The sequence below is a fragment of the Camellia sinensis genome, chromosome 1 (genome assembly GCF_055761805.1).
Source record: "Camellia sinensis isolate YWXY chromosome 1, ASM5576180v1, whole genome shotgun sequence".
In the NCBI taxonomy this organism is placed as follows: domain Eukaryota; kingdom Viridiplantae; phylum Streptophyta; class Magnoliopsida; order Ericales; family Theaceae; genus Camellia; species Camellia sinensis.
In genome coordinates, this window is record NC_138961.1 from 222,966,055 (window position 1) to 222,982,827 (window position 16,773).

At 35.5% G+C, this 16,773-nt stretch overlaps 1 protein-coding gene and 1 long non-coding RNA gene across 2 annotated transcripts; one reads left to right on the forward strand and one right to left on the reverse strand.

The window, feature by feature from the left end:
* Positions 1-2,589: 2,589 nt before the first annotated feature.
* LOC145803039 (uncharacterized) lies at positions 2,590-3,780 on the forward strand. The gene is made up of 2 exons (XR_014345107.1): positions 2,590-2,701; positions 3,391-3,780. It is a non-coding gene; the product is annotated as an uncharacterized LOC145803039 (long non-coding RNA).
* An 810-nt stretch (positions 3,781-4,590) lies between these two features.
* Positions 4,591-6,820, reverse strand: LOC145803037 (salicylic acid-binding protein 2-like). Its single transcript, XM_082896237.1, has 3 exons — positions 6,048-6,820; positions 5,190-5,327; positions 4,591-5,043 (listed from the first exon to the last, which is right to left on the reverse strand). Exons 1-3 carry the CDS (start codon positions 6,423-6,425, stop codon positions 4,759-4,761), a joined length of 801 nt encoding a protein of 266 aa, XP_082752363.1. The 5' UTR covers positions 6,426-6,820; the 3' UTR covers positions 4,591-4,758.
* Between the last annotated feature and the right edge of the window lie 9,953 nt (positions 6,821-16,773).

The window sequence follows — 16,773 nt, forward strand, 5'->3', positions numbered from 1 at the left end:
CATATCATAACATAATAATGGTACATCCCATAGAACACATCACAGAATATCTTCCGACTAGAGTAATCGGTTCCGGATACCGATTAAACACATATCACCACAATGAAGTGGCTAACGAGATCTTGTAATTACTTGTATATCATGGACCCGCATTTTCATGTCGTTTCCCATGACTTGGGACTATCTAGAGATGCCATAATATATTTTAAACTTGGAATATTTGTTCACGAAAACAGCTATCAATTCAGAAATCAGAACTTATCATATTTCATTTGGAACATAATTCATATGAACGTATCTTTACAATAACGTTATTCACAGTGGTTCCAGTAAGCGGTCAATCAATCCTCGAGTCTTGACCTACAATCACAAAATACATAACACAAGTATGTCTTATCATTACACATTCAAGTGGCCATTAAGGCTTAGCTTTCACTACATTGATTCTTATTCATTCTTATCACATTGCCTGAAACACACACACTTGCAGTCTCGGAACTTAGTACATTCTTTTCTTAGTGTGTTTCTAATCTATAACCTCATTACTATGGCTTAATTAAGGCTTAGGAATGCCTAGGATGCAATGAGGATGCCAAAACATGAGTTGGAACACGTAGGCAAATTTTCTGAAAATAAAGTCCCCGCTCGAGCGTAGACTTTCTCGCTCGAGCGGACTTGCAAAATAAGAGGGGTCGCTCGAGCGTGACTTCCTTCGCTCAAGCGACCTGTAAACTTGGGAAAAGTACTGGTTGGTCACAATCCACGCTCGAGCTACAACTCCCACGCTCGAGCGGATCAACAACATGCAAAGGGTTCGCTCGAGCGTCAAAGTGGTCGCTCGAGCGGAGAGCTCATGTCTGAAAAAAAAAATACTGAGAGCTCGTATTCTCCGCTCGAGCGCAGGTTTCCTCGCTCAAGTGGATTGTGAAATTCTGGGTTTCCAAAAACAGAGTTTTTGAGCTTCAAAATGCAGTTTCAATGGCAAATTCGTGCAAAGCTTGTTCATAAACTTAGAAAACTTATTCACAAACATGAATATATGATTTTCACCAATTCTTTTTTAGTCAAAACCCATGAATTTACCAAAATTAGAACCAAAACTTCCATGCATGTAGAACATACAACTCTTTTCTCCAAAACTCATGAAGTTGGCAAATTTGAGCTCATAAACTCCATGCATGTAAGAAATTATTTTCCAAAACAGGAAACAAGGTTCAAAACATGATAATTCAAACATGCATGTGACCTCTAGCTTGTAATTTCATCTCTAATGGCATGAATGATGCTCAAACATGGGAGCTCTTGACAAATTTATACATGCATGTGTAACTTAGCAACAATTCCTTCATCCTAAGCTCATGAACACAATTTAAACACATAATCTTGAAGAAAACTCATGTTAAATGACTTAGATGCACAATCTAGAGGTTGCAATCTTACCTAGAGTCTTGAATCACTCTTGTTCTAGCACAATCTTGATGAATTCAACACAAAACCTTCAATTCTTCTTCAACCCCTTCCTCTCTTTCTCTCTAGAATTGCACTCTCTCTCTTTCTAAAATGAATCTCAGATTTTGGCACTAAGAGGTAAAAGAATTGAGCTAAAAAATGAGCTTAGGGCTCAAATATATAGCTATGGTGCTAAAATACATTAATTAAAACATAAGGCTCGCCAAATGCAACTTAATGAATCGTTCCGAATCAATTTTTAAAAAAACTTGCCATATGATTCTAAAAATTCCAAATAACCTATTGATGTAATCAATTTCGATTTTCGGATGCCGATGAGGCTTTCAATTTACATATTAAAGCGGAATTCCAAACAGATATTTCAACAAGTAACAGGTAGAAAGCCAACTATCGTACAATTTACATAATAAACCATAATTAATTTTAATTCTCTCATCAGCATCATTAATTACGGATTAGTAGCTAATTACGGATCGGGGTTATTACAGTGAGTTAAGAAAAAAGTATGTCAATGATTATTTTTCAGGTATCTTTTATAGGTCCTATAGATGGATTAGTTGATGTTTCTCAGAAACACTTCCCATTTTTAGCCAAAAGTTGGACAAGGATATGGGCTCATGCACACACACGAAACAATTAGAGTGTGATTTGTCGTCATCCTCTCATATCTTGTATTATTTATGCTTTTTTCTCTTTGGTGGTTTGGTGTGCTTGTGCACATGCATGTGTGTACACTTTTGGTATCAAGGATATGAGTCTTGCATGTGTACCAAGCAATAGAAGCTTGATTTATTGTTTTTCTTTTGGGATGTATATGTGCACCATAGTAAACTGCCTCAGGCTTCATTTAGGGATGCCTAGATCAGACGACCATGTTTTCTCAAGCAAAACTTGAACAAATAAAAGTTTGTCCTCCATATGCACTTAACACAATTGTTTCTTGAATCTCACCCTATTGTCAAGTTCTGTCTGTGCCAAATACTATCTATATTATATCATTGTTTGGAGGTTGGTCTGAAATATTACCAAAAATTGTCCAAAAGTTTAGTAGTGTGAATCATGTATATCATATCTTTTAGACTCATGGATTGGTTTTTAGCCATAGAAGAACTGGATGGATGCTAAAATGCTATTATCAATCTGACTTGTTATTTGTTAATTGGAGTCTTTTGTGTAGGAGTAGTAGCAAAAACAACTTGAACTCATTCTGACAATTGGAAAGACTGGAAAGGTATAATTTTGTGTGTACATGGACATTACATCATGTATCCTTAGGAAAACTTGTGCTGCTTCTTGTTATTCTTTGGGCTTCCATCATGTATCTTTTTTTGTTTTAGTTGCTATCCTTCCAGTTGTCCAGTTGAGATCAATTTATTTATTTATTTTTTGCTTGTCAAACCAAATGGAGATTGAATTTACTCTCAACAAAAAACTGTTGCAGATATATATATATATTCATATAAATTATTTGTGTATCGAGCTATGAATTGATGCATATCGTGAAACAAAGCTAAAACAACAAACGCGGGCTGAAACAAAGCTGCCTCGAGCAGCACTACTTTGAACACTAGGAAACTCGATGAAGAGACATAATCTTTCTCATGAGTATATTTTAAATTCGAGTGTGCACGTATATATATATATATATATATAGGACTCATTTACTTCCTTTAAATTCCTTGTACTTCTTCTGAATGAATTTTACAATTCATTTAAACTTCTTTCCAAATGGAGATAATATATGTGTTGATAGACCTATTAACTCTTTTTGATGATGTGAGTCATGTGGCCTTGTTTATTTAAATTTTTTTGGACTCAATTGAATACATTGTTCTGCCTATTTTCTAAAACTTATGCTTTTGGGACAGTTGGTGATGCAAAAATTTGATCTTTGTTCTTTTTTGTCATCAATCTTTCAAGGTCTATGAGAGATCTCTGTTAGGTTCTGGTGCTAGCCCAAATGCAACTGCTGCTGCTCAGTTTGTGAGAGCTGAAATGCTTCCAAGTGGCTATTTCATTCGGCCATGCAAGGATGGAGGATCAATTATCCATAAAGTTGATATGTTAGTTTGGATTAGCTGCCAAGCAAGTTGATATGTTAAATCATTAAAGAAGGTGAAAGGCTTCAAGTTTTGTGTCATGTTGGACTTCAAAGAGGATATAGCTTTTGAGAAGACATGCTTACTAAATTAAATTTGACTTGAATATGCCCTGTGCTGCATTACGGTTACATATTTTCATCTTTATTTTAAATAGAATTCAATTATTATTTGATGATTTAGTGAAGTTATAAGAAAGGAAATTTGTTAATTATTGTTCCTAAGCTTTTTCCTTTTTAAATGTTATTGTTCCTTAATTGTGGTTGGGTTGAATAAATTTTGTTCGATATTGGATTGAATGTTTATAAACAAAAATTGATTGTTCTCAACAACAACAAAAAAAAAAAAAAAAAAAGAAAGAGATTTGGCGACTAAAAAATTGGTCGGCAAATTCTATACTTTTGTGACTAAAATCGTTGGTCGGCAATTCTTTACCTTTTGGCGACTAAATTGTCAGTCGGCGATTCCTCGACTTTTGGCGACTAATCTGTTTGGTCGTGGAATGTGACAATTGGCGACTAAGATATTTGGTCGGGAAAATATCACTTTTCGCGACCAAACTGTTTTAGCGACAAAATAGATTAGTTGCAGTAATGATATATTTAGTGACCAAAAATTTAGTCGGCAAATCCAGCTTTTCCCGACCAACAAAAATTTTGGTCGCGAATTACTTTTGTCGACCCTCAATTGGCGACCAAAGTAGCGACAAAAAAAATTGGTCGCGAATAACTTTCACCGACTAAATATGGGCTTTTAGCGACCAATTTTTTGATCGACAAAGATGTTATTTCTTGTAGTGATTAATCCAAAACCATAAGGTTCTTTTTCTATATTTGAACTATAAAGGGATAAAATATTTTGAACCAAAACTATGAGTGGGTAAAATAAATTTTGTCATTTTAATTATTTTTATCATTGTCTGTTTAAATTCTTACTCAAATGCATAATTTAAACACGACCTAAGTGATAAATTTAAAAAAAGAAAAAAAAAAAGAGAGAAATAAAAAGCAAAAAAAGATACATTTCGGTGGAAAGTTTGAAAACGATCACAACCAACGCAACAACGACAATTTTATTATCACTCAGCAATTTTATTATCACAAATTAAAGGGAAAAAAATATCATGGTACAATCAAAACATAGCACATAGAAGTCTTTTTAAGGTTGTTTTATTTGTCATCTCATATTTTTAAGTGTGCTTATTAGCAATCTCTAAGAGACAGCAGCAGAGTTCTTGAGGCTTTGAAAGCATTGCCATATGATCTGCACCCTTGATCTCCTTCACCTCTTTCATTCCCCCGTTGTTTTCGATCATCCACTGTTGGAATTCCTCTGGTATTGCGTAATCTTCGTTGCACACAACATAAACCCGCGTCACTGATCCATAACTTTCATTTGAGAAGTTATTTGCCAGTGCCAAATCTTCTAAAAATAGTGACCCCGTTCTCACTAATATTGTTGCCAGTGTAAAATCCTGTAAAAATAGCACATTAACTTGTAGTATGTCTAGAAACACAAAAATTAAATACGGATTTGAATATTGAAATCATATGATAATATTTTTTTCCCGATTCTGTGTTTAATTTTGAGAGAGTGAGAAAATGAGAGAGTATGGCTTACTTGGATGGGGCATAGTTGGTAGAGTTTGGATGCCAGAAATTTGGGGCCAAAGAACATTGATGTTAGGGGCAATTCAGGAGTACCATAGGATTCAAACTTTGTATCCAACCATGATTCTGGGGTTGTTCCCTTAAAGTACTGTAGCAAAAAGAAAATTAACCAAGACACAGACAACTTAAAAAGACTACTCAAAAAGTTTGTGAACTTTAATCTAGGAAAGTTTCTTATTCCTGAGAAAAAAAAAGTTTTTCGTTTAATAGGAGTATGCAAAATGTGAATAAAAAACAAGTCAAAAGTTGATCCTTACACTATGTTTGGTTTGAAAATTTAAAATTTAAATGAAATGTGAAAAAAATATAGTCACATTTTATTTAGTTTTATACACATTTTCACTTTTTTTTACCAAATTTATTACTAAATTTTTAACCAAATACAAGGTTGTCAAATCTTAGTCCTTTCACTTATATTAAATATTATTTAAGTATTAAGGTCATGTTTGATTTTACAAGATTAATAGTGAGGTATTAATAATCTAATCAAATTAGTGTGGTATTCACAATCCTATCCCTACTCCATTATTAATAATCCTACAAATTTGTTGGATTAATTATCCATTAGATTGATGATCCTAAAATAAAATGTCAAAACAAACATGGGATAGTAATTATTATTAACTTAGGAAAAACTGTACCAAATAAATAACCCAATAACTGAAGTGGGAAGTAGAAAACAAAAGATCACAAATACGTGTATAGTGTATGAGTGATTTAGGCATCTCTAGCATTAGTGGCTGGGCCTTGTAACTGTATGACTATTTTTATATCTGATTCTGCGATGAATTTCTATATACTCTTGTACCTGTTCGATAACAAACGAGGGTTTGTGCACAGTATCGGGCATGAAAGCAGTGAGGAAAACAGCAGCGGAGATTTTTTGGGGGAACTTGTCCATAGCAAGAGCCAAGTTCAAGCCACCAAGACTGTGCCCAACGAGAACCACCTTTTCGCCCGGAGGAAGCGATTCCATGACCTCCATCAACGGCTCCGTATAGTCATAAAGAGTGCGAAGCTCTTCTATCTTCTTCATGTTGATACCGGAGGCCGAGAGGTCGAGGGCGGTGACCTTGTGGCCATGAGATTCCAGCAGTGGTTTGAGCTTGTACCAACACCAAGCTCCATGGCAAGCCCCGTGTACCAGGACGAAATGGGTCTGTGTTTGTTGTTTGGTTGCTTCCATCTTTTTGTTTGTTGGTGATCGTGCGTCTGCGATGTGGATGGATGTTCCCTATCTTGTATGTATATATATAAGAAGCAGTGCTACATATAGATGGACAATCATTGAGTCGATAACACTGACACATATTCTATCGTATTATTATGAACAAAATTATAAAGACATTTTAATGGTTGCAAATATTTTTCTTATGAATAAAGATCGAGAGTTTTAATTTTGAAGTTATAAAGAGATTTTTAATAATGTGATAAGGAGTGGTGTTTATATGTGATGTGATGTGATGTATGTATTTATATTTTTATTTTTTTCTCATATCACATCAGTAGAGCTCTCTTTATAGTTCTAAAATTAAAACTCTCCATCATTATTGTTTTCTTATTGCAGGATAAGAGAATGATGGAAAATTATTAATCCATTGCTTGCTTTATATGGTACTAAAATTTTAAATAATTTTAATCATAATATAAAAAGATTACAAAAATAAGATGATTTGACTACTTTACAAAAAAAAGTATTCAATTGTTAAAAATAATTATATTTAATTATCTTTTCATCTATTATCTCACGATATTCTTCTCATCTAATTTTATAACATAATTTATTTTTTACAATCCTATCAATAATCTAATCATATCCAATCTTATAAATAAATATATATATATAGATTGATTTATTTCACTACCATTATGAAAATTGTATAGGATTAGTAGTGATTATTAAACTTGACATAATGAATTTGCTAATTTTTTTTAATTATGTGAGTTAGTAATCTGTTTAATGATGTAACTATTTCTTATAATATAATTATTCTTATATCTATTTGGGGGGGGGGGGGGGGGGAACAGCAGCAAACTAGGCCTGTAATTCATGAAATGATCCAGTCGAATGCTTGGCCAGATGAACCATTTGGTTTATTTTTAATATTGTTGCGTTATATAGAAAATAAAAAAAAAAAATAATTTAGTAGTATTTTTATAAAATAATTATAAATTTATTAAAAGGTTTAAGATTTTAATTATTAATATTAATAGAATTTATTATTAATTTAAATTTTTTTTTAAGAACTTAAACTTGATTGTAATTTTTTTTAAAAAAAATTAATAATTAATAATAATATAATTTTATTTGTTTTTATATTCATAAAAATGGATTAGTTCGATTGTAATAATAATGCGCATTTTTTTAAGGAAAAAATGAATAAAAATAAAAATAAAAATTATTAATTTAATTTAATTTTTATTAAATAAATAATTCATAATTCATGCATAAATTGAATAAAGCATTAAAATAGTTTCGACTTTTTAAAAGGGTGATTCTAAATCCACACCACGCCAACTCTTACTACACATTAATCACTTAGGTTTCGTTTGATAATTTTTAGTTTCAATTAAAAAATTAAAAATTATTATAAGTTATCATGTTGTTTTTTTAATTTTTCTACACATCTTTTTATAAAACGTTAAAAAATTATTAAAATACCATGTTCTCAAACGAAACCTTTTCACACCACATATTATTTTAATTATTTAATTTTTTGTCTTATTTCACACCATCAATTTTTGGAAAACATCAAAATATCTTCATCTTCTCCAACACTCTCATATCATATCTACTAGATGCCGCCACCCCTGTCCCAGTCGTCTCGCCGCCTTCCCCTTTATTATACTTATATCATGGTGAGTATGATTATATACCATACAAATTACAGATAGAATATATAATTATTATATTTAACACCCTTCAGGTTCTCTCTCTTCTGTCGTCGTCGTCATCCTCATCTCTTCTATCAACCCCGTCTCAAATTTCTCTCTCTCTCTCTCTCCCTCTCTCTCTCTCGTCGCACGATGTGTGTTGTGATGACAATGGAGGGCTACGATGGTGGCCGAAGAGGAAAGTCATCGTCATTGTGATAGCCCAGGGACAACAAGCGGAGGTGAGAAGTTAGTGGAATCGACCTCCACAGCCACCACATCCATCATAACCTAACTCCTTATTCTTATTCTTATTCTTATTTTCTAGATCTGGGTTTTTCAGATCTCACTTTCTCTGTTGGTGATGGCAGTGGAGATTTTAGTGATAGTGATAACCGGCAGTAGAGACCAGACTGTGATGGTAGTAGGAGAGGATGTCGTGATTATGGTGGTTTGAGATGGCAGCCAGAGATAGTAGAACTTGGTGGAGTGGCTGGTGGTGATGATGATGATGATGATGGTGTGAAATGAGAGATTAGGGTTTAGAAATTTGTCTAAAAAGTAATTTTAGTGTGGGTTAAAATTTTAATAAATTTTTTTAAGAATAATATATACTAAAATAATTAAAAATGCATAAACAAAAATTTTATTTTAAAAAATGCTTCCGTATAATTGCATTGGTGGAAAAGTTCTATGTTCTAAATTGCCTACACCAGTCTAAAAATAGTAAGTTACGTATAAAAATTAGAATGAGACAAATATTTCACAAAGAATTAGGGATTATTTAAGATTTGTTATATATAGATCCCATTTCTTATTAAACATTTGTATTTAATTTTGTGTTTGACCTCTATACACTTAAATATATGATTTTAAAAAATGAGTTTAATAATGACTAACAACAATGTTACATTCATAAAATGTACAAAAAATTATCAAATGAAAATAAGATGGACCCACACATGTGAAACTCACATGGGACGGAAAAATTATTGATTAGCTTAAAGGCATCACGTGACTATACTCATGGCCAATTAAAAATCTCTCTACACACACATATTTTTTAATCATTCAATACAAAATTATAAATTTTATTATTTTCACCGATCAAAATACACATAGGACACCACATGGTGTGACCCAGTACCAACAATTAACTTCTTCATATGACCATTCTTAAGAAGCCTTTTTAAACGTTGCAGATGTCAATGATTTGAATTTTTCTACATCCGTGTGTGATTTTGGTTCCTTTTGTATTTTTTTTCATATATATATATATATATATATATATATCTCATTTTGAGAATTTATTTGCATTAATTTTGATTGTGAATGTTACTGTTGATTGTGGTATGATATATTGTTTAAAAAAAAAAGAGACTAATGTTAATTTTTTTTCCCCAAATTTACTATTGAGGTGACATTATTCATATCATGTTTCGTGTCATTTTTTTCAACTTGTAAATCAATATAATTAAAAACTAAAAATCAAAATTATATATATATATATATATTTTGCGTTTAGATTATTTTTTTAAAATGAATCGTTTAAATGCTAGGTTGATTCCCTTAAGTAACGCGTTGCGCCTGCCTCCGAGTGTTTTGAGAAGTGAACAAGGGGCGCCGCATCGATGCCTGGGTGTGATGAAAAATGGGCAAAGGTTCCCACGTTTTTCTGGACGAGTGCAGGTAAAGAAACTAGTCCAAGACTATCGGTTTAGGGTAGCCACTTGGAATATAGGAACCTTAACTGGTAAGACGATGGAGTTGGTAGATGTTATGATTCGGGGGAGAGTCAGTATAGCTTGCGTATAAGAAACTAAATTGACGGGTGAAAAAGTTAGGGAAATTGAAGATATCAGTTTTAAACTATATTATAGTGGTAAGGATAGATGTAGGAATGGGGTATGAATCTTAATTGTCAAGGGTTTTGTGGAGAATGTAGTGGCTGTCGTTAGGAAATGGGATATGATTATGTTAGTTAAACTAGTTATTGGAGGGAATATAATGAACGTTATTAGTGTATACATCCTTCAAGTAGGACTAGATGATCAGACTAATAAGGATTTTTGAGAGCAAATGGATAAGATCTTACAGGAGATACCCGTAGGAGAGAACCTAATTATAGGTTGAGATTTAATGGCCATATAGGCATAGATAAACTAGGCTATGAAAGAGTACATGATGGATACGATTTTGGTGACAGAAATGAGGCTGGAGAGAGTATCTTAGATTTTGCGTTGGCTTCTGATCTGGTGGTGGCCAATACTATGTATAAGAAGAGGGAAGAGCATTTGATAACCTTAAGAATGAGTCAGTTAAGAGCCAAATAGATTACTTCTTAGTAAGAAAGGTGGACTGCCTAAAATACAATGATTGTAAGGTGATTCCTGGAGAGAACCTGACCTCTCAACATAGGATTTTGGTACTAGATTTATGTTTTAGAGGGCAATACCACGCTAGGAAGGATGGTGGGCGTCATAGGACGAGATGGTGGGACTTAAAAGGGGATAAATCAGAAATATTTAAGAATAGAATGGATAAGGAAGATACTTGGAACTTGGAAAATGATGCTAACACTACGTGGAACTTGATGGCCAATTGTATGAGGAGAATCTTGAGGGAAGTGCTTGAAGAGTCGAAAGGAACGACACCCAACTCTAGGGAAACTTGGTGGTGGAGGGAAGAGGTTTAAGCGGTAGTAAAGGTAAAAAAAGAGTGCTTTAAAAAGTGGCAAAAAGATAGAATTAAATAAAACCTTAAGAGCTATGGATTGGCTAATAAGGAGGTCAAGAAAGTAGTGAGAGAGTCTAAGTTAAAAGCTTATGATGACCTATACACTAGACTAGATAGTAAGGAGAGAGAGAAGATGGCAAACAAACTTGCTAAGATACAAGAGAGGAAAACAAGAGATTTTAATTAAGTTAAGTGCATTAAGAGTGAGGATTCTAAGGTATTGGTGATGGGTGAAGAGATTAAGGAAAGATGGAAGAACTATTAAATAAGGAACATGAAGGTACAACAATAGGGGAAGAAATAGCCAGTAATACGATAAACCAAGACTATAGGTTCTATCACAGGATTAGGAACTTTAAAGTGGAGATTACATTTAAGAAGATGAAATTAAATAAAGTTTTAGGACCAGATGATATCCCTATTGAAGCTTGGAAGTGTTTGGGTAAAAAGGGGGTTGCTTGGTTAACTAGGTTGTTTAGCAAAATTTTGTTGGCTAGGAACATACCAGATAAGTGGAGGAAGAGTATTTTAGTGGCAATCTATAAGAATAAAGGAGATGTCCAGAATTGCAACAACTATAGAGGAATCAAGCTATGTGTCATATAATGAAAAGTGTGGGAGAGGGTGATAGAATACTGATTGCAAGATATAACAGAGGTGTCAGATAATCAATTTGGGTTTATGCCTGGCAGGTCAACAATGGAAACGATCTATCTTTTGAGGAAAGTAATAGAAAAGTATAGAGAAAAGAAAAGAGACATTCATATGTTTTTATTGACCTTGAGAAAACATATGATAGAGTGCCTCGCGATATAATATGGTGGGTGTTAGCGAAAAGAGAAAGGTTACATTGATGTGATTAGGGACATGTATGAAGGGGTGGCGACCACTATTAGATCACCTGCTTGAGAGACAAATAAATTTTCTATCACTGTAGAGTTACACCAAGGATCTACCTTAAGTCCTTATCTCTTTTGCTTTAGTTATGGATAAGTTGACAAGAAATATTCAACATGACGTGCCATGATGTATGCTTTTTGCAGAGGATATAGTGCTAGTGGATGAGACTAGAGAAGGGCTTAATACAAAGTTAGAAATTTGGAGAAAAACTCTTGAATCTAAAGGATTCCGGGTAAGCAGAACTAAGACAGAGTACACCGAGTGTAAATTTAGTAACAGTAACAATGAAAGCAGTGGAGAAGAACCAAGAACTACCCAAGAGTGAACATTTTCGTTATTTAGGGTCGATTATCACAACAACATGGGAGATTGATGCGGATGTGACCCATAGTATTAAGGCGGGATGGGGTAAATGAAGAAGTGCGTCTGGAGTACTGTGCGATAAATGAATACCCACTAGACTTAAAGGTAAGTTCTATAGAACGGCTGTTAGACCAGCGATGTTGTATGGGACAGCGTGTTGGGCAACCAAGAAACAACATATAGATAAGATAAGTGTGGCTGAAATGAGAATGCTAAGGTGGATGTATGGCAAGACTAGATAAGACAGAATTAGGAAAGAGTGCATTCGAGAATGGGTAGGAGAAGCACCAATAGAAGATAAGTTGAGAGTGTGATATCCCTGTTCCGTAGTATACTAATTGGTCCTTAATATGAATATGGTTATGTGTTTGTTATGATTTTGTGTGCCATTATGTGAAAATATGTGGTTTTGAATTTCTATCTGTTCACCGTAGAAATATCTGTTTGATTATCTGTCTTGGAATTTAAATTGAAGGCCTTATCGGCCATGAAATACGAAATTGATTACGCCATTATGATTGGCTTAATTTTTAGAGCCTACGGTGAAATTTAATTGAAAATTGATTCGGATCAAATTAATCAGATTAAATTAATGGGTAAGTGCTCAATTATTTAACATTAAAATAATGTATTTGAAAGGGAGCTTTATAAAGGCCATTATATGTTCAATCCTTCTCTTTTGTTCAATATTTGGCTGATTTCAACTCTAAGAAGAGAGAGAGGGTCGGCTAGAGAGAAGGAAGCAATTGGAGATTTGAGCAAAGAACTTGAATAACTTGGAGATTCAACTAGAATTTGTGAAGAATTGAACCTCTAGGTAAGTAAATTCATGGATGTTAACTTGTAATTTTGTGAATTCAAGGTTGAATAATGATCAAGAGCATGAATTAAATTGATTATGATGAAATTGAGTTGGTTTTGTTGGATTGGAAGTCAATAGATGCATGCATGTAGGAAATTGCCATGAATTTCCATGTTTGAGCATAAAGTGTGTAATCCATGTTGAATTTTGGTTGAAGTCCATGTATTTAATCATCTCTTCACAAACTAAGTTGAGAATAATGAGTATATCCCATATGCAAGTACAATTCATGGAGGTGTGAGTCTTGAATGTTTGAATTTAGCATGTTAGTGATGAGTTTGGGATAATTTGAGTCATGCATGTAATTAATTTAAGGAATTGAGCTTCATAATGTTGTAATTTGGTGTTTGTACCATGTTAGTACATGTGTATGTGAAGTTTGAGCCAAAAACATGCAATTAGAGCCTTTGAATATCAAGTTGAAGCTCAAGAACATGTTTTGGATTTTCCAGAAAATTTGATGTCCGCTTGAACGTGAGAACCTCCGCTCGAGCGTGAAATTCGTGCTCCCAGTATATTTTTTTGCAGACAAGGTGTCCACTTGAGCGGGGAAGTTCGCGCTCGAGCGGGGAGCTATGTAGACAGACCTTCAGCTCGAGCGCCCGACTTCACGCTCGAGTGTAATTTTGATGCATCCAGTACTTTTGCAGACCTCATGGGTCCGCTCGAGCGAGGAAGTCCACGCTCGAGCGGGGCTCGAGCGGGGACCCTATTTCTGAAAATTTTAAAAAGGCATTTTGTGTTTCATTTTATGTTCTCTTTCACTTCTAAGTACTCTTAGGCATACATTGAGCATTGTAATTGAATTAAAGGGATAAGAATAAAGCCTAAAGAGAAATATGTGAATTAAAGAACAGATTGAATCATTTGTGACCCGTATGTGTTATGTGATGTGTAGGGTCAAGCTCCAGGGCAAACCAACCAACCGATCACTGTGAGTAATATCTTGACAAAGATATCTGAAATATGTTGTTGTCCAATTGCTTACTTCTATGTAAGTTTGTAAGTTTGTTAAATTGATTGGTGGACAATGTTTGCTATGCCAAATGAATGGGCCAGAGGCCAGTTGTAGACACCCCATTTTTGACCGACCTTTAGACTCAGACGTCACCAGTTGAGCGCTCGGTGATGTTGCATATTGTGCTCGTTCTGAGGTTTCAGAGTCTCGGCTGCAAGCCTTGCCTCCAGACTTCGGGGCTCTTTTTGTGCCTTGCCTCGGTTTGCGAATCGGGTCCTATTTTCTCCGTTTTCTATTCCCAAAGGGAGGGAGAGATCTCGTAGACCATCTCTCAGTGGCCGTAGGCTATGTTTCGTGGTCGTAGGCCATTTTTTCCCATTTGGAACCCAGTTTCCGGTTTTCGGAGCCGTCGACCGTGCGCCTCGGTTCGGAACCGGTTGACTACCTCCGTTTGCTCCAATTTTTGGCACACACCTTATTTCCTCCCTTTAGAGGGACACTGTGGCCCGGGAGACCACCTTCGTGGTCATACGCCACTTCCGGTGCCTAACAGCCTATTTTCGGGGCCCCGAACCGCGCGTTTTGGCCTCCGAACCTTCGTTTTGCATCCGTTTTGGTCCATTTTTTGTAAGGACCCTTTTTTCATTGTTAGGAAGGTGGTAGGATGGCGGGAGGCCACCTTTTCTCCTAAAAAACCAATTTTCTCATTTTCTCTCTCCAAAAGCCGATTTTTCTGACCGAAAGCTGGTTTTTCCCACTTTTGAGCCACAATTTCTGGCCTCCCACCACACCATTGTGATCTACTCATCTGGGAGGCCACCAATATGGTAGGCCGACCAGTTTTCTCTTCTTGCCCCTTTTGACCCCCTTTAAAAGCTAGCTTTTCTCTCTCTTGGGTCACATTTCTGATTTTTCTCTACATAGCTGTATTGCACTCATTTGGGAGGCCACCTTTCTGGGGTGGCCGGCCAGAAAATTTTGTTGACCCTTTTGACCCCTGGTCGGCCGACCAGGGGGGGTGGCTGGCCAGCTACTTGAACTGGCCGGCCTGCTTCTTGCTTTTTCTGAGTGTAGTCCAGCTGTGTCAGCTAGAGACCATTTGGTGTACCCTCCATACACGTGTATGGAGGATAATTGGGGACCTTTTTGGATATTTTGGAACCTCTCCTCTATAAAGGAGAGGCTTGGCTTCATATCATAGGGTTGAACAAAATTTACTAAGGCATATAACCTCCCTCCTCCATTGTCACTATTCCAAGCTCCAAAACCCTAATTTTCTTGGTCCATTTGCACTACAACCCTTAGCACCACAGCTCCATCATCCATTCCAACACCTTGGAATTCATTTGCAGAGGTTGAAAGCTCACCAACTTGGTCCAAAAGTTGATGGAGGTCGGCTCTTCAAAGGTAAGTGTTTATTTCCCTTAAACTTGCATTTTTTTGCTACATTAATTAGCTTCACTTGCAAGTATTTCTGGGCTTTGTCATAAACTAGAAAGTGTCATATTTTGAGCTCCTCTTCAACTTTGTTTAAGGGCACTTTTCTGTTTGAGGTCATATACTTTCCCTTACCCTCTATCTCTCTTTTAGGGCTATTTTTGCATCATACTTTTGCTTTACTTGTGAACATTTTCGAGATTTTTCATAAATTGGAAAAGGCCTTGTTTTGACCTCCTCTTTAAGATTTCTTGAGGTCACTTTTCTGTTTGGAGTCATCTCCTTCCTTGCATGCTTCATTCCTTCATATTTAGGGCTATGCATTAGAGCATTTGCATTGGACTTGTTTTGGCCTCTTAGCCACTGAAATTCAAGGGATTTTCAGTGGCTTTGATAAGGTTTTGAGCTTTGAAATCATAGAGGGGTGACCCTCTCACCCCTCATTTTCTTTACTAGCATCATTGGCTTTCCAAAGGGGCTCTATTTTGCATGCATTGAAGTCACTTTTTGGGCCCAATTTTGTGGGTTTTAAGGTCTGCCTTAGGTCTGTCCGGGGCCCTTTTGATTATATTTTATGTCTATAGTGCATGTGTAGAACAATTCCATTCAAGGCCTTTTGAAGGGGCCTTTCATTGTATGCTTCCTCGACTGATTTCAGGGCTAATTTTGTGAGTTTTAAGGCTGTCATAACTCATTTCTAGAGTTGTTTTGGTCATGCTAAGTGTCTATCTTATATGTGCTTAACAAGCCCTTGAATGATCTTCCAAAGAAGCCCCTCATTTTTGCATGCATTGGCTGCATTTCAGTGATTATTTGGGCATATTTTGGCATGTTTTATTCACTGTTTTTGGCTGGTTTGATGAGTTCTTATTTGCTTCATATACATGCCATGTAAACCATGCTTGCTAGCCAATGTTGCATGCTATTTTAGTTAGCATCTTTTGGCTATGCTTTAAACTAGAAATGTGCATGTTTTGGGACTGTCTTGGCTCTGTCTTTTGACTTCATGATCAAATAATGCTTGCTTTGTATACTTGTGGTTCAATACATGTGCCTAGTTTTGAGTTTCGAGGCTTATTCCATGCATCGGGTGCCATATTTCCATATTTCGGGATCATTTAGCATCATATTTTAGTGCTGAAAATTACATGTTCATAGGCCATCTTTCAACCCTTGCCATGCTTTGGTAGAGTGGCATTTGATGCCTTAGGTTCGGTTCTCGGTATGTGTGCATGTGTGCACGCATTTCGGTTGTCTCATTTTCATCTAATGGCCATTGATGTGAGTGTGGCTGAGGTCCACTCATGTTGGTGTAAGTCCATTATGCATTGTGTATGCCTTTTCAATTCATAGCATTGCGTATGCCAGGTTGCCTGTTAGAGCTTTGTGTATGCCATGTTGCAT